Source organism: Silurus meridionalis, chromosome 1 (assembly GCF_014805685.1).
Source record: "Silurus meridionalis isolate SWU-2019-XX chromosome 1, ASM1480568v1, whole genome shotgun sequence".
Lineage (NCBI taxonomy): Eukaryota > Metazoa > Chordata > Actinopteri > Siluriformes > Siluridae > Silurus > Silurus meridionalis.
In genome coordinates, this window is record NC_060884.1 from 9,975,229 (window position 1) to 9,994,285 (window position 19,057).

General features: G+C 36.4%; 1 protein-coding gene across 2 annotated transcripts; it reads left to right on the plus strand.

The window, feature by feature from the left end:
- The first annotated feature begins 1,641 nt into the window (after positions 1-1,641).
- ywhaba (tyrosine 3-monooxygenase/tryptophan 5-monooxygenase activation protein, beta polypeptide a) lies at positions 1,642-16,756 on the plus strand. Of its 2 annotated transcripts, none has more exons than XM_046846033.1 (6): positions 1,642-1,798; positions 10,781-11,081; positions 11,963-12,086; positions 14,033-14,196; positions 14,306-14,401; positions 14,952-16,756. In XM_046846033.1, the coding sequence occupies exons 2-6, from the start codon at positions 10,788-10,790 to the stop codon at positions 15,006-15,008; spliced, it is 735 nt and encodes a 244-aa protein (XP_046701989.1). In that variant the 5' UTR covers positions 1,642-1,798; positions 10,781-10,787; the 3' UTR covers positions 15,009-16,756. The 2 variants fall into 2 exon arrangements, with proteins under 2 accessions (XP_046701989.1, XP_046701990.1); XM_046846034.1 differs by having other exon boundaries at positions 1,655-1,774.
- The last annotated feature ends 2,301 nt before the right edge of the window (positions 16,757-19,057 follow it).

A 19,057-nucleotide genomic window follows, 5' to 3' on the forward strand; every position in this document is an offset into this window, starting at 1 on the left:
ATGTGCCTGACTCACAGGAGGGTAGGCCTAGGCCCAAGGTCTTCCGTGAATTTGTGTGTAGTTTTTCCATGCATTACTGTGATTTGAAATTAATTTTAACCGAATAAAAATTTAATTTCATTAATTACATTCGATGTCAGTTCTGGTCATGTGATGCACCACTCTGCATTAAACAAACAGGCCCTGCCCCAATTTTAACTAAAGGAATTACTTTAAGGAAGTGTATTTTAATCACACTTTTACTTCATATTTATGTTTTGATCACTTACATTCAAAGGATGCATTAAACAAAGTAGGCATACATTTATACTTTTTAACCCATGTTTGGCTTACTAATATCATGCCATAAAAATAAACTAAACGTAATGGACAATTACAGTTTCTTTTCATAATTTCTAATACAGAGAGCTCCCCACAAAATGTCAATAGCTATTTACACAAAATCTATTCAAATTGCAGTTATCGAAATTATTGTGCACATTCCTTAACATGAGTGTTTTACAGTACCAGTGTAGTTGTGGTTTAACAAATGATTGAGAAGTGAAAAACACCTGGATACATGTATTTATAAAGGTAGAAACTAAAACCAAAAGGATTGTAGAAGTTCTCATAATGGCATATTTCATATGTTGTACAGTTCACATCCTCAGGTATAGCGTTTGACCCCTACTTTGTTTGAGTCTGGAGTTTTGTCCCAAAACTAGACAGGGGTATAACAATTTGTTTATCTATATATTTTATATTATGCCAAGAGCCAGTAGCATAGAATAATATCTGACAAACATAACCAATGACAAGTCTAAAGACTGTGTACTGTGTAATTCGTTTGCATTGGGAGTCTAAACTGCTTTTTATGTGTGAACACTGTCCTTCCTCCCACATTTCCCAATTTGACCTAACATTCTCTTACCTAACATTTGACCTAACAATCTCTTATTTGTAGTTTTAAAATTTAGTTAAAATAGTTACAATTTAGTTTAAAAAGTTAGAATATTCACTGAATTATAGTACAAGTTAATTGATTTCGGTAAGAAACCTTGCAAGTCACAGACAGACAAAAAAAATACATATAATTATCTAAGTACTTAATTATGCCATTCATGGTGTTAGTATAATTTATAAACGTCCCACAAAGTTGATAAAATTGTGATGATGGTGGTGATGATGACCACTGAGAAAAGGTCATTATAGTTATAATTTAAATTGCACCCAAATCACAATGAAGTAGCAGTATTCTAATACAGAGTTCCTATACTTCTTTATCTTTATGTATTACTAAATTATTTTGTTTTCCTGGGTTTTATAGTTTTAATATTTTTATAGAATCAGCACACCATGACAAATCCTTTGCAACCCATGGTAATAAAGGTGATTCTGTTTCTGGTTTGACAAATCGTCTATATTTTAATTTACAGGGGTTATGGTTTGGGAGCTTGGGGGATTATTTAGCCCCACTAAGTGTCAAACTCTGAACTCTTGTCATTTTGTGAGCCATTTTGTGTGCCATTTTGCCTTCGCCAAACTGTCAACCACCTCCTGGCAACAGTTACTATAGTGATTACTTACGTCATCCTACGATGGTTGCCATAGTCCTGGTGACGTCAATGGCCCTGTAGAATGCCTAGGAAACCCCGTGTGGTGGTTACTATGGATACTGGCCGGGGTGGAGCTTCGAGGAGGCGGAAGTGTTAACGCAGGCGGAAGTGGTACTGCCCTGAATTCCCTGAGCAGCGAAACGGAGGACGGATTGATACTCCAAGCATTTAGATCACAAGTAGGATTCGAAATATATTTAAATGTGAGTTTCATTACTCGTTGTTTCAAATGATATTAGACTGTAGACTTTGTAAATGTAATGAGGGCTATGCTCGTTCATAATTGCCTTTGAATGTTGTCTATGGCGGAAGGTGGTTTGGGGCTGAGTACAAGGACTCATTTTAGGCCGAAGCGTGTGATGAATGGCGATCGTTTATTTTCGCTGAAATGTCCGATTTCATCATCGGTTCGAGTGCTACATATTCTACGATTATTTCGATATGGAACATGTACTCCACAGCACTAAACAAACGACTTAAAATGAAAGAAAGGCTCACCTAAATCTATTCCTTGGCCGTCGTAAGAACTAGTTGGCTAGTGCTAATGGCCTTCGTTATCGAGATAAATTTACTGCGGGGCAATGTCCAGAGGCCTTTATTGTGTGTAGACAAAGCCACACTAAATTGATTGTACTGATTACGTTCGATGAGTTCTAAATGTAAGTCCATCAGTTAATGGTTTTCTCCTCCGTTTCAGCAAATTCCGCGAGGGAATGTGAGAGGGCGTTGCTAGCTGGCTGATTTTTACAGGGAGGCTACATTGTTAGCATGCTTCTAACAAATAGGAGCTTAGGTGAACGCGCTGCACTGCAGTATAAAAAATAGTGTATTTATTTATTTAACTCGTAGTATGTTACAAGCCAAATTACAATAAGAACTGTAAAATGTAACCACATGTTGCGGGTAAAGGCTTTTATTACGAATATTTGAATCTAAATGACAGGTTTACGGAATTAGGCCAGCTAATTCGACATTTATGTGGGCCGCAGTGACAGGTCTCACATTCTCACGTTATCGCGCTTAAACAGTTCTAAGTGCGATTAATCATTCATTTTACAAATAACACTTTTACGCCAATAAGCATTTTTCCCCTTAGTTTCGGCTTGCTATGATGGCTAACGACAGCATATGTTTGCTAACGACAGTTCTCACGTGAACTATTTTCTACACCTCTATTGTTACCTATTCATTTAACTGCGATCGCAGTAGTTTGATTTGATTCCTGCGACCAGCCGCCACCCTGGGCGTTGTCACGGATATGCAAACACCTTAGCTAATACCCAGATGCCCAGGAACGATTACGTCACTTGCTGATCACGGCTCTTTCGATTCATAGTGCTGTTAGAGCGCGCTCGCTTCGTGATCCTGAGACTAAAGTATTTCCACTCGGGTGAATTCTTGTAGCTTTAGCCAAGTTACACGTGGTTTAAGGCCACGTATATCATTTTGTAATTTTTTGAGGATAACTCTAAATTAGATTAGTCCCTATTTTACTAAAATCAGGAAGGAGTATCTGAACAAATCTTGCACCATGCGATTGTTAAATGTTCTCAGTTAACACAAGCATATTTATAGTGGATGACGTAAGTCTTTTTTTTTTTTTTTTTTTTTTTTTCCTCTGCTTATTGATTTAGTTCAGGCTTTTGTTTTAAATTGCATGAAGCAATCCAGTTTGTCAAAATGTCATAAAAACTGCATTTGTTCTTTCAAAATAACTATGTATTTTAAGTTTAGGATGCAACATAATCCTCCAGAAGTTTGGATCTAATAAACATCTGTGCAGCTGATTACTATTATAAAATTACTTGTGAACAATTTAACAATTATACAAGTAGGAGCTTACATTTATTTTAGTAACTGCTTTATCCTGCATCTGGGGCCTGTCCTTGGAAATGGGTGAGAGTTAAGAATAAATCCTGAATAGGACACCAGTCTGTTGCAGGGCAACCATAACTTGCCTGTAGAGGCTTTGAAGCAAAACCAGTCATCAGTTTAACTCCAGACTTATGTGGTTCATAAGCTACCTATTAGCTCATATATCAGATGTCAAGTTTATTTTCATATAAATACAAGCTCTGTAAAGGGGTCAATGATATTCTTCCAAGTGTTTCTAGTATTTATATAAGACAGTGATTTTACATTGATCTGGAGATGCATTGCTATTCTAACAGGGTAGAAAATAGGACTAGCTAGATAAAGCTTTGTTATATTTCTTCAATAATTGAGTGCATATTTAAAATCTGACCTTGTTAGGAGCTTCTTTATTTTCAATAGTTTTATAATAACAAAAATAGAAATATTGACTTTGTAGATTTGAACATGAATTAATCCAAGCCATGCTGCATCCCGATAATTAAAATTGTTGTAATTTATTTATTGTCATTTATTGAAAGTAAATTTTCTATATTTAAACATCTCTATTGACACCCATACCAAATAGTTTGATTTACCCTACTATATAAATTCAGATAAGAACCAGTGTTTTAAATCAACTGCATCAGCTGTGATATAGTGCGCTTGTATTTAGTAAACATCTCAGCATGCCAGCAAAAGTTTAGTTTTCCAAGGAGGTTGACTGTTAACTGTTCATTAGTAAACATATAAGCATTGTAAATTACTAAAATTATTTTAGACACACATTATATATAAGTGCAAAACGCTTTTAGTTTAAAAAAGATTTTGTTCATAATTCACACAACTAAATTTTATATAATTAAATGATATATGCATAAATAAAGAAACATTGAAAACAAGCATTTGAACATAGTAAAGCTGCAGTAAAAAAAAAAACACAGCAAGCTAACAGGTTTGTTAAAATAATAAATGAAAAATATGCAAATGCATATGCATTCCCTAAAAACCACAACAGTGTAAGCCTTAAATCTAAAAGCTGCAAAAAACAGCAGCATTAAATGATTATATTTTTAGTGTTTGTCCGCACAGTTTTAATTGAATTAATCACTTTGTCGTGAGCAAGTTGAAACATCTGATGCTCGCGAGTCACAAAAAAACAGATCCAGTATGACTTTCCCAAAGTTAGCAAACAGTTTACACCATAGCACATCATTAAATTATACAATTTTTACATGAGTTATATAGTTTTTGCTCACTGTGCTGATGTTTCACCTTCATCCAGTGTGTTTTGTTTCTGCTTCACTGTGGTACTTCCATCCCACACAAGGTCTGATTTGCATAGCTTCCAGGTACAATTTTCTGTGTTGCGTTTAATATAAAATGATCTCATGCCTAGGATGACTCTCTTTTTCCTGCTGCCAGTTGACCCTGTACTGTCCACCATTTTCACAGGCGGCTGTGTTATCTTGCCTTTACGCTAACCCGTAACTTAAGCAGCCAAACTAATAAATAACAGAATTTGTTGACAGCTAATTTAATTATCGAATAATTTTGTTACAGCCCTAGAATTCTATGGTTTTGTGTATCACAACAAAATAATCTGGTCTTAGAATTGGATAAATACAACCTCATATTAACACCACCAAATGATATATTACACTGTAATGTTTTTTATTTTATTTTTTTTACAAAAAGTCAAAATGGAGAAACCATGTGTGGAAAATAAGTACCTTATGGAGTCAATAGCATGTAGAATCAAGTTAAGCAGCTATAACCTGAAGTAATTGTTTAAGTAATCACTGATGGATCATTGTGTCTCACATATTGTGGAGCAATTTTCTTCTTTACAAAGTTGCTTCAGATCATAGAGGTTTGTGGGTATTTGTTTTGCACAGCTCTCTTAAGGTCCTGCCACAGCATTTCAGTCAGGCTTTGACAGGGCCATTACAATACATTGATTCTTTTCTTTTTCAGCCATTCTTTCATGGATTTGATGGCATGTTTGGGTTAATTGTTATTTTAAATGTTCTTTTACAATTTTGGCTGAGCTTGAGCTGTTGGACAGATGGGCTTCAATTTAGGCCACCTCAGTTAGTGCAAGGAAAACAAGCAAAATGTGGGTGCAAAACAAGCCCAAAGTTGATATGCTGTTTTTGGTTTTTGCCAAATCTGGCACTGCACATTTTTTGGCAAGAATTTGAAACATGAGTTACCTGCATTTCAGAACCAAATGTATTAAATTTAATTAACTTACTTTAAAAAAGGTTCGTGTCTATTGGTTTTCATTAACAAACACTTGGATGCTAAATTAGTTTTGGTTGTCATTCGTGAAGGTGAGTTGGTTAGTTAAACTGACTTTTTAATGTCAGGGGTTTGGGGATTAGTTTTTTACCCCCAGCAGGAGTGACGAGGATTGACAGGATTAGAAATGAGTTTATTAGAGAGACAGCGCATGTAGGACGTTTTGGAGACAAGATGATGAGGGAGGCACGATTGAGATGGTTTGGCAGAGGAGGGACAAGGGGTATATCGGTAGGCGAATGCTGAGAATGGAGCCACAAGGAAGAAGGAAATGAAGAACAAGGCGGAGCTTTATGGATGTGGTGAGGGAAGACATGCAGGTAGTTGGTTTGAAAGAGGCAGATGTAGAGGACAGGGGGGGTATGGAGACGGATGATCTGCTATGGGAGAAGCAGAAGTAGTCGTCTTCATAGGAACTGAAAGCAGGATAATCACTTGAAACAGTTATCGCTAGTTGTCTGTAGGGGATAAAAGCTATTTGATAGCTAATTTACTGAAATAAGTTTGTTACTTGATTCAATTTGCCAGTGCTGCATAATGCACATTCTGATGTACATGAACACAGTTAACCAATGACATCATTAAGTATCAATAAGTATATATTCAAAGCCAAACAATTTTTGCCAGTGTAGGAAAAAGAACCACAGACGAGGATATTAGTGGGTTTTCAGCTCATCTGAGTTTTTCCTTACCATCATTACTCTGGACTTGTTTAGTGGGGATCTAAATCTATATTCTAATTACCACAAAGCAGTTTTATGATTGTCAGTTGTTAAAAAAACATAGTATATACGTAAGCTTGTATTGACTTAAATATAACCATTAAATTGTGATTATATTTCAGTAAGTTCAGAAAACTCTGGTATTTAAAAAAAAAAAAAAAAAATGTTGTTTTGCTTTTATAATTATATGTATATATATGTATATCCTCATGCTGGGCACAAATGATTGGTTATGAAGTTAAAGTATTTCTCACATCAGAACAGAACTTGGGCATGAGGTGGTGGTGTAACATTCTCTGCCATTTTCAGTCAAACATACTTAAAGTCTTAATGGTGGCACTGCATAGCAGGGCTACTGCTATAAAACATACAACCGATTAGTAGTTTGTCTGGCAACATTTTCATTTATATTGAATTTCATTGATTGGCTACAGCCTGTATCAGAGTGGGATTTTTATTAGGGATGCACCGAATATTTGGCCACCGAAAGACTTTGAACACCGAAAAAAACACGGCCGATTGTGATGACGCAAACAGAAACCGCTGCCTGCACGTGCTTGTCGGTGTGGACGTATTTCAGTATATCTTGGAGAAAGATCCACGGAGAGCGATTTGCAAAACGTAATGCCGAAATTCCAAGAGAGGGTGCGTCTGCAAAGACTTTCTCCACGTCGGGTTTAATTTATCACCTGAAATCCAAACATCCCGATCGCTATGCTGAATATGAGAAGAACGCGGCACAGAAAAGAAAAACCCCTCCGAGCATGCGCACTCCGTCTGTGGTGGACCTTTTTGAAAAGGCAGGAAGTTTCCCAGTGATAGTGTTGTATTTTTATGAAAGAACATGTTTAATTTTACAACCTTTCAGCAGGCCAGAGGGCCTGTACATTATTATTTAATATACACGAGTGTATTTAAGTTAAACATTTAAGTTTGAATTTTAATTAATTTTATCCTGTGCATTGTTGCAATGTGCTATAAATAAATATTTTCATAATTTGTAATTGATTCATTCTTTGAAACAAAAATTGAAATGCCTTGATTTTAGTAAGTTTAGTACACAGTTATAGCCATAAATGCAATGGTAATAATAATTGGCATAATTTCTTTCGGTGTTTTGGTTTTCAGTTTTCGGCCTTGCTTTCCTCTTTTTCACGTTTTGGCCAAGAATTTTCATTTTGGTGCATCCCTAATTTTTATTTTTTGTTTGTTTCCCTACAGCCGTTGTGGATTACTTGTACCTAGAAGGCACTGAAAAAAAGAAAATATTTGCACAGATTAGACTTGAAATGGCTAAATCTTTGAATTTATTTCTTGTTTAGGATCATAAAAATGTAGGCATGGAATTGACCCCAGTTTTATAAAAAAAAAACAATTTAAACATTTTCACGAACACATTCTACAAAATATGACGATTTTATAGTAAATGAACTTTAAAAAAACAACACCCATTTTATTCCCCAATGAAAAGTGCAAATGAGCCAATATATTTAGATATTTGGAATGGATTGCCATTGAAAAGTTTTTTTAAATTCTCTGATATTAAATGACCGCTATCCCCTTTTTGGCAACTAAATTACAGGCCCCTAAAAAATTTATTGTGCCAACCAATAAGTGTAAAATAGGATGATTTACAAATAATTTTAATATTGAAATGCTTTCTTGTTGGCTTTGCTCTCCTCCAATGCAACAGCATTCTATCTTTTAATTAAATTGTTAACCAACTGAAAACATTTCACAGTTCTTTCAAGAGGCATTGGGTGACTTGTTTTGTCAATTAATGAGAGATCTAGCAGGTTTGTTATGCTAAAATTGGCCAAATATATAGAGGTGTGTGTGTGTGTGTATGTGTATACTGTATTTTCTGGACTATAAGCCGCTACTTTTTTCCCAGCGCTTTAAACCCCGTGGCTTAAACAGCGAAGTGGCTAATTTATGGATTTTTCCTGGGGTGTTCCTGATTGCACAAGCTTCAAGACAAAAAACTGAACCCCATAACTTTAGACCAATGAAATTGCAGAACGGGTTCAGGTGAACCAATGAAACTCTTTTATATTAAATCACGCTCCCACTGAATCGGACCGCACCACATCATAAATATGGCTGAGGTTCCTCTGACGTTTGACCTGCATGCTGAAAACAACCGGGCATGAAAAAACACACTTCACCTGTGTTCTGAGCTGCACGGCATCGGGAGAAAAGCTTCACCGATGGTGATTTTTAAACGCACGACGATGCCAAAAGAAAAACTTTCGAGAGAAATTGTTGTGAAAGGAAGGAGAAAGACAGTGAACAGTGACTTTCTTGGTAGGCTACAGTTTAGATACAAGCCATTTAACAGACACTGTCTTTCGTTAACTTTTTGTTTAAAGTTCATTAGTTTCAGTGTAGACACCTGTGGCTTATAGACAGGTGTGGCATATTTATGTTCAAAATAAAAATCTTTGTCAAATTCAGTGGGTGTATCTTATATTTAGGTGCGCTTAATAGTCCGGAAGTTACAGTATATATGTATTAGGGATGCACCGAATATTCGGCCACCGAAAATCTTCGGCCGAAAACCGAAAATGCACTTTTGGGCCATTTTCGGCCGAAGATTTTCGGTAAGAAAATGGACCTTGATTACCGAAACAACAAGGCCTTAACAGTTTGTTGTGATGACGCAAACAGAAACCGCTGCCTGCACGTGCATGTCTAAAACAACATGTCTGCGGTGTGGACGTATTTCAGTATATCTGAGAAAGACCCACGGATAGCGATTTGCAAAACATGTAATGAGGAAATTTCGTCTGCAAAGACTTTCTCCTCATCGGGTTTAATTTGAAATCCAAACATCCCGATCGCTTTGCTGAATATCAGAGGAACGCAAACGCACAGAAAAGCAAAACCCCTCTGAGTATGCGCACTCCGTCTGTGGGGGACGTTTTTGAAAAGGCAGGAAGTTTCCCAGTGATAGTGTTGTATTGTTGTATCTTTAAGCAGTTGCTCTTGTTCTAAATGAACTTTGTTTTTATGAAAGAACATATTTAATTGTACAACCTTTCAGCAGGCCAGAGGGCCTGTACATTATTATTTAATGTACACATGAGTGCATTTAAGTTAAACATTTAAGACTAAATTTTAATTTATTTTATCCTGTGCATTGTTGCAATGTGCTATAAATAAATATTTTAATAATTTGTAATTGATTAATTCTTTGAAACTTTAATATTAATTTATGCAATTGAAATGCCTTGATTTTAGTAAGGTTAGTATACAGTCATAGCCATAAATGCAATGGTAATAATAATTGCCATAATTTCTTTCGGTGTTTCGGTTTTTTTCGGTTTTCGGCCTTGCTTTCCTCCATTTTCGGTTTCGGTCAAGAATTTTTATTTCGGTGCATCCCTAATATGTATGCAATCTAAACTCTCCCCCAAACTCACCCAAAGCACTTAATGGTTACTGTAAAACCCAAACACATGGTTATACAAGCCCCTATTTAAGTAATGCAAGTTAAATATTTTTTGTTTTTGACATACATTGGAGACATTTGGGTGGATGTAGAGTCATGGCTAGGGGGTCACATGACTGCTTCTCGAACAGACTCACTTTTCTTAATTATGTATCAAATGAAAGTTGCAGAAGCATTTCTACACAAATACTGTCTGCCAATTCTCAGGTAAATGCTTTCAATCCAATTGAGACTTCAGGTGGTACACAATAATAGGACTTCATCAGGGAGGGTGGTAGTCAGGGTCAAGGGTTTAAGACTGAACAAGCAAATCAAGACTTTTTCAAGTCTAAATAATCATTACAAAAGAAGGTGATCGCTGAGTCTCCAAATTAAGTAATGGCAAGCGGGGGACAAATGCAACCAAGTGTGTCATTTGCAATTTACTTTTAAGACGACCTGTTCCTATACTTTTGCTTGCCTAAAAATTCTGTATATAATGTGTCCTGTGTAACTGATCTAGATATAATTATCAGATAGAAAAAGACGAAATTCTGAATGTCTGCTCTTACTTGAACCCAAATGTCTTGATTGTAAAAGGCAAAAACAAGAATTAGCTTTTCCATTTCAATACTTTCAAAGGGCATGGTATATGCACACTATACAAAAAAAAAACACCACCAGCAACATCGCTCAAATTTAACTATTTGATCTGAGATTAAATTAAACTTAGACTCCAACATTTTTATCTTTTTTCCAAGTTTGTAAATGATCAGGGCTGTTTAATTTAATATGGTAACTTTACCATTATCAACAAAGGCTGGTAAAGTCTATAATTTTTGTGAATTATTTAAATGTGACACTCTTTCTAACAGTATCAACATGGACAAGAGTGACCTAGTGCAGAAGGCTAAGCTGGCCGAACAGGCTGAGCGCTATGATGACATGGCTGCCTCTATGAAGGCAGTCACTGAAGGTGGAGGTGAGCTGTCCAATGAGGAGCGCAATCTGCTGTCAGTGGCCTACAAGAACGTGGTGGGGGCTCGCCGCTCCTCCTGGCGTGTCATCTCCAGCATTGAGCAAAAGACCGAGGGCAACGAAAAGAAGCAGCAGATGGCCCGTGAATATCGTGAGAAAATTGAGTCCGAGCTGAAAGATATCTGCAAGGATGTTCTGGTGAGGAATATTATATTACATTCATAGATAAGAAGAGTGTTTTTAGTTTAGTTTTTAGGCATTTTACAACATTAATCATATCAGACTAATTAACTGATCAGCCATCAGTGTTTACAATTCACCTGCTAACAGGACCATTCATGATGTGTAAAGCTTGTGTTTTTGCTGCTGATCTATTTAGAATCTCTGTACTATTTACAGGGGGTGGGCAATAAAACAAACACCTGGTTTTAGACTACAAAAATGTATCATGGTGCCCTACGAATGACCGATTCAGGTACTACACAGTGGCCAGGTGGAGTTTGCAGAATAGTGGCTGGGACACTACATGATGCTTTTGGAGGACATTTCTTGACTCCATCCTCCAAAACACCCCAAAGCGGTTAAATAATATTCAGATCTTCTGACTGTGCAGGTCATGGGACCTGTTTAACAAAGATTTTATGTTCTTCAAACCATTCTGCTGTTAGTCTTGCAGTGTGTATTAATGCATTATCATCCTCAAATATAGCACCACCTTCATAGTACAGTGTTTGAACCATTGGGTGCACATGGCCTTCCAGAATGGTTTAGTAAACCTTGACAATGACATGCATATCTAGCACCAAGTAGTGGGCCTAGGGGATACTATGATATTGCAGCCCAATCACTGATCCTTTCCAATTCTTCACTCTTGGCATGCAACAGAGATCTAATCTAATGTATAATATATACATTTATAGAAACATTTTATATTTATATACATCAGCTGTCCCCTACTGCTTAAATCTTTGTCCATATGGATCAATTGTTGTTCCAATAATGACCATATTTGTCTGTCTGTCAAGGATATGTCTCTGATTTCAATGCTGTTCTGACATTCCTTTCCTTTGTTTATGCAGAAACTTCTTGATGATTACCTCATACCCAATGCTAGCCAGCCAGAAAGCAAAGTCTTCTACCTGAAAATGAAGGGAGACTACTACAGATACTTATCTGAAGTGGCATCTAGCAGTGATAAAAGCGGTGAGTTGGTTTCCTATTGTTTTGTAATGGTGGTTCAGTAGAAAGCAGAATATCTGTGAAATAGAGACATTAAATGTAAGAAAAAAAGATGGCCAAATAACTAAAATGGATACATGCATCTTGGCCTTTAACAGGCCCTAACCACCAGAAATGATTGAAATAGAATATAATTAAGTCATTGTGTCTTCCAACTGAACCCACTGACATGTTTTAAATGCCAGAAATTTGGCCACGGTCAAGAACAAATCTTGGCCATGGCCAAGAACAAGCCCATCTGCCACAACTTTAAAGGTGACCATAAAGCAAACTCCACCACACCTTCTAAATGTAGTAACTGTCTGAGGACTCATGCACAAATACGTTCAAGTGCTCACTGTCCCTAGTCTAAATTCGACCTATAGTCATGTGAAAAAAGGACACACTTATAGAATTATATGGTTTTATGTATCACAACATAAAATTATCTGGTTCTTATCGGGTCTTAAAATGAGTTAAATACAACCTCCAACAAATGGCATTAAGTGTCATTTTTAGAAAAAATAAAGCTGAAACGGGGAAGCCATGTGTGAAAAACTAAGTACACCTTTACTGTTTCCCTAGGAATTGAGAGGCTAAGTAGCAGCCATGTGCTGCTAATAAATCCCCTTTATTAATTGATCATCAGCAAGTGTGACCAAGGTTCTTTTTCTAACTAAAACAGCATGGCAGTGTAGCTTAAGTTTGCAGAGTTACATTTGGCAAAAACCAAACACAGCATATCAGCACAAGCACCTGATATGAACTGTCGAGCACAATGATGGAATGTTGTTGGTTTGGGCTTGTTTTGCAGCCACGGCGCTTGGATTTATTGAGTCGAGCATTAACTCCTCTGTATGCCAAAGTATTCTATAATCAAATGTGTGGCCATTTATCTGACCGCTAAATCTTGGTTGAAATTAGGTCATGCAACAGGACAATTATCCCATCAAATCTACAGTAGTATAGCTGAAAATTCCAAATTCCTCCACAACAATGTAAGAGACTAATAGTCATATAGAAAATTATTACTTGAAGTTATTGCTCTCAAAGGTTGCACAAAAATCTTTTTAATTCTAAAGTGTATTTAGATTTTTGAATATGGTTTCTTCATACAGGCTTTAATTTTGTTAAATAAATAATGGCAATGTGATTTCGTGTTCATTTGAGGTCGTGTTTACCTAATTTATAGACCTGCTGATTGAATTTTGTGGTCTTATATACACAACACAGTGTGTACTTTCTTTTTTACACAACTTTATGCTGCTGTGGTCAAACAAAATTCATGTGCAACTGTTTGTCAGACCGAATTATCTTGGGTAAAAATTCTCATTAGAAATGTCATGGCAATAAAAGAACCTTGCCAGATTAAGGAGAATATTGTCATGCTGGGTAGGGAGTTATCTTAGGAGGCTTATCTTCCATGCTGTTTCAGAAACAACCAGTTTATTTTGAGGCCGTTTGTTCTAATTTCCAAGTGGTCTGTTTAAGGGTGCTTGTATGAACGTTATATGACGCTAGGGTGCTTGTTTTTTTTATCGTTTTTTCTTTCAAGAGGACTTACATTATCCAGAGTGCAGCAGAATTGTGTTTCTAGGGATTCATCAGCCTGATTGTGGTCAGATATACAGTTGGAAAAAAAAAAGCACACTGTTTTGAAGTCAGGTTTTTCATAGCAGAACATAATATCTGGTCCTTTTCAGATCTTAGAATTAGGAAAATACAACCTCAGTTGAACAATCCATGACTTATGACACTGTCATGTCATCACATTTTTCAGTAACATTAAAAAAAAAAACATAAAGCTATCTTTTAGGGTATTTTAAAACCATAAGTTTTAAAATATAAAAAGAAAATGGTCTTTTGAATAGAATTGTTTCTGAAAACATTTGACTGTTAATTTCTTTTTTCTTTTCTTTTTTTGTTTACAGATACGGTGGCATCCTCTTCTAACGCCTACCAGGTAGCATTTGACATCAGCAAGACAGACATGCAACCTACACACCCCATCAGGCTGGGGCTCGCTCTCAACTTTTCTGTGTTTTACTATGAAATTCAAAACGAACCGCAGAAGGCCTGCGGTTTGGCAAAGACAGTGAGTGGGGGTTGGTGGGGGGGGTGGGGGGTCTTTCATAGGATAAAAATATTAAGTATAATGGTTTACAGTGTAAAGTATAAAACTTGACAATACTTTTTTCGTATAGGCTTTTGATGAAGCAATCGCTGAGCTCGACACTTTGAATGAGGACTCTTACAAAGACAGCACCCTGATCATGCAGCTACTAAGGGACAACCTTACTGTAAGCAAAGGTTTTCTAATATTGGTAATTTCAAGTGTTGATGGCTAGAATCATGATTGTTGGTGATTAAGTCAAAATTGAGGGCACGAGTTCACCAGCAAAGCACCACCACACCTCCTCCTCCTCCATGCTTTAAGGTGTGAACCACACATTAAGGAACCGTCTGTTAACCCACTGTATGTCTAATAAAGACATGGTGGACAAAAATCGCAAATTTGGATTCTTCAGACCAAAGGACAGTTTTGCACTGATTTAATGTCGATTCCTTGTGTTTCTTGGCTCAGGCAGGTCTTTTCTGCTGCTTGTTCTACAAAAGTAATGGTTTCTTTGCTGTAATTGTCTGTATGTCTGTTGCTTGAACTCCGAGAAGCATTTATGCAAATTGATGGTTTCTGAGGCTCGTAATTTTATACTTATCCTCTGCAGCAGAGGTAGCTCTTGGCAGAGATGCTCAGTAAAGTCAGACTGGGAAGCATTATATAAATGTGCTGTATTTATAGTGACAAATGCCGCTTCACTCAACATTAATCTTTTTTCTCTTGTCTTTCAGCTGTGGACATCAGAAACCCAGGGGGATGAAGCAGATGCTGGAGAGGGCGAGAATTAAAAGCATTGCACTTCACTGTTTAAATCCAGCCACACTCTTGATCTTACACATACAGCCCCTAGTTCCCTACTCCATCCACGTCACCCTAACTTGCCTTTCTGTATGATGAGCAGCATGAATTGTATCTGAAATACAAGTCTCTGCCTCTCTGAGATCAAGGCACAGGGTAACATTTGGTTCTTTAATGGACAAGATGTTTTGAACATGTGTTTGGATGTCTTGAGGGAGGGGAGGGTTGTTGAATATGGGGCTATTGTGGCCTAATACTGCTCACTTTTTTTTAAGGTAATTGTTCGTTATCAGGTAATGCATTATAATGTCTTTCACTTCTCTCTATCCTCAGTGATTTTATCAAAAAAAGGTTATTAAACTGTCAATTTAATTTAATAATCACTGTGATGTGAATTCCCTACCCCTCCCTACTTTCTGGCTAAAATTGGAAATATTTTTATTGGAATGAGCAGTACAATTCTGTTGCAACTCATACAGAAAGGAGGTAAACAGGCTGTATTGTGACACTGACTAACATGCATTACTGTTGTCATGCAATGTTTATAATTTTTACTTTGCATGAGTCTAAGAATAAAAATTAAAGGGACCTGAGGTTGTCATTCCAGTTGTTCTCAAATTTAACCTAGAGCTTAAACATTCCATCAGTAGGTAATATTAGACTTTTTCCATGAAACTGCAGTGTTTGTCTTGGTGATCTGTAAAAGAGCAGTTAGGTGGTGCTGTTTAACACCAGTAAAATGTTCTTGACGTTACTCTGTCCCACTTTTTGTTGTTGTTTACCATTGAACACACACTATACAGTTACATGTTGTTAAAAGTCTTTAATTGAAATGTAATCCTACTTTTAAAAAAAAACAAACAAAAAAAAAAAAACATTTAAAGCAGTTTAACCTTCTAAATAAATTGTTCCTACTGTTATTTCGTTATTTCTCCCCCCAAAAGTTTATTGATTCACTTCTGGCCATTATAGATCTTTTCTAGTTCTGATTTGACTGAGCTTTTTAATATTATTTGTTGCAGAGCATTTGTTCTGTTTCTTTCTTGGCCAATGATTACTTAGCCCTGGAATAAATTACAGTCTCTATGGTAAACATGGGAACAAATACACTGAGCTTTCAGCTGTTTCTTGAATCTTTTTTTTTTTTTCTTTTTTCATTTGCCAGATTTTTCTGCTAAAATATAAGTTCTGTTTTAAACAATTGAGGGTACAATTGCTCATTAAACTGGAGGATTTTGAAGGGATTAGGCGAGGTCTCATTCAGTGTCACAATACCTTGTCACATCATTAACATTCTACTTGGGTGTAGAACTCCTGTCTTCAACTGAAGACAATGTTCATGCACTGAAGTAAACGCGCGTCTCCCCATAGCTGAACAAACAGCAGTTATTCTATGCTTGAGGAAAAAAAAAAAAAGTACAGTAGTGAATGTGGAGCCGAGCCTGTCTGTATATCTGGTATCTCCGATCGCTTTTGTTTTTACTGACCAGTATTCTGCCTCCAGTTAGCTTTTGTGATGGTTTTATCGCTTTAGCGCGCACGTGGTTGTGAAAAATTTAGACTAGCTTAAGTCCCGAAAAAAAAAAAGAAAAAAAAATCCTAGTACAACCCTGGTTATCGATGTAATACTAGATTTGTGTATGTCTTTTAAACAGTTCTAGTTTCACCTTACATGTTATAATCAGGAAAAGTGTAAACAATTTAAAGTGAAATAAAAGTTTTATCGGTTCCAAATTTACGTGTTTTGGCTTTTGAGTCTTCACTTGCATGTATATTGAGGAATATTCAAGTTGCAGTGTTTTGTAATTGTATTCAGAAAAAATGACTTGTTAGCTTCTGTGTTTTCAGTTTATATATACACTGGTGATCAAAATTAGAGAACAATTTATAAACAATTGAACAATTCTGAAATAATGTCATCTTCACTGCTCAACAGTTGAAGGAGTTTTTGTCCTGTCCATACCATGCTACCAGAACACCTTTTCCACAAATTAACTAAGGCATTAAAAAAAAAAAAAACATTTTTGCAGAAAACACACTGATCAAAATTAGAGAACAATGATTGTAACATGGAAAAAGATTACAACAAAATGTTCTGAAGGTTACAACAGTCAGCAATTAGTAGGAAGTGTACAGGCCTCTGCTCTGAATGACTTCAGCACATCTGCGACCACAGGACAGCACTAGTCTCTCACACTGCTCTGATGTGATTTTGGTCCACTCTTCTTCCAGTCTCCTCCACAGTTCGATGACTGTAGTGGGTTTCTTGGCCATAACTTTGTCACCAAGGATTTTCCAGAGGTTCTCTATTGGGTTGAGATCAGGACTCTGGGCAGGCCATGTCATTATTTCAATGTTTTCAGTTTCAAGGAACTGCTTTACCCCTTTTTGCTGTGTGACATGGAGCATTGTCCTGCATGAACGCTGTGGGGCTGACTGGGTGATGAATGCAGGGAAGGAACCATATGTTGTTGAAGAAGGTTCTGATAAACATTTGCATTTACTCTGCCATGTAGCTGTATAAGAGGCCCAACTCCTGCTGCAGAAAACATGCCCCAAACCATGACACTTTCTACTCCACTTTTCACTGACTTCTTTACACACTTTGGGTTCAGTCTTTCCAGTTTGTCGCCGAACATAATGTTTCCCATCGGACCCACATAAATTAAACTTGCTTTTATCACTGAAGTGAACTTTGGACCAGTTCTCCTCTGTCCACACAACATGCTCTTCAGCAAAGCTTAGTCTAGCCTTTTGATTCTTTCTGCTAATGAGAGGTTTGTTACTGCAGAGTGGGCTTTCAGTCCAAATGCTCTTAAACGTTGAGACACTGAATGACTAGACAGATCCTTACCCTGTTCAGCGCTGAACTGGTGAGCAATTCCACCTGCAGTGTGGAAACGATTGCCCATTGAGATCCTCCGCAGTATCCTGTCCTCTCTTGTATTTGTCACTACAGTCACTGAACTGTGGAGGAGACTGGAAGAAGAGTGGACCAAAATTACACCAGAGCAGTGTGAGAGACTAGTGCTGTCCTGTGGCCGCAGATGTGCTAAAGTCATTCAGAGCAGAGGCCTGTACACTTCCTACTAATTGCTGACTGTTGTAACCTTCAGAACATTTTGTTGTAATCTTTTTCCATGCTACAGTCATTGTTGTTCTCTAATTTTGATCAGTGTGTTTTCTGCAAAATAATGTTTTTTTTTTTAAATGCCGTAGTTATTTTGTGGAAAGGTGTTCTGGTAGCATGGTATAGATAGGACTCCTTCAACTGTTGAGCAGTGAAGATGACATTATTTCAGAATTGTTCAATTGTTTATAAATTGTTTTCTAATTTTGATCACCAGTGTATATAAATATATGTTCTGACAGACATACATACATACATACATACATACAGACACATATGTAACGCCTGTAACGGTACACAAAATTCATGGTTTGGAATGTAGCTCGATTTTTAAGCGATTGTTCAGTTCAATTTCGATATAGTTGGGAAAGAAATACAAATCAAAAATGCGTTTTTTTTTTTTGGACATTTTTTATCAACTTTTGTAAAGAACAGTTTACATAAAAAACAAATTATAAAATGTTTGCTTGGTTAAATGTATATTTTATAAAAAATAAAATGAATACAATGAACTTTATTATATTGATTAAATTGAGTAATCAATTAAATTGGCACAAATTAAATAGATTAAATAAAACATAAATAAAAAAGTTTTATTTAATAGTTTACATTTGTTAGATTTTAATATTGAATTTTCTAAATATATGTTCTACTTAAATGTTCTACTTATTTTTGCATACTTTAACAAATGTCATTCTTAATATTTAATAATCTTCCGGAAATTAAGATATTAAATAGATCACCTTAAGACCAAAATGATCAGGAAGAAAAAATTAGCACAGTGGTATAATGATCATACGCGCCCCTTAAAACAGACCACTTGGAAATTAGAGCGTAAATGGCATCAAACACAATTAAAAGTATCTCAAATAGCATGGAAGGAGAGCCTCCCAAATTATAGAAAATCTC

Bases quoted from the DNA above. Each gene is read 5' to 3' on its own strand.
- ywhaba (XM_046846033.1), top strand. From the start codon at position 10,788: ATGGACAAGAGTGACCTAGTGCAGAAGGCTAAGCTGGCCGAACAGGCT. The intron at 12,087-14,032 runs GTGAGTTGGTTT...TTTTGTTTACAG, and splicing joins ATCTAGCAGTGATAAAAGCG to ATACGGTGGCATCCTCTTCT. The intron at 14,402-14,951 runs GTAAGCAAAGGT...CTTGTCTTTCAG, and splicing joins TACTAAGGGACAACCTTACT to CTGTGGACATCAGAAACCCA.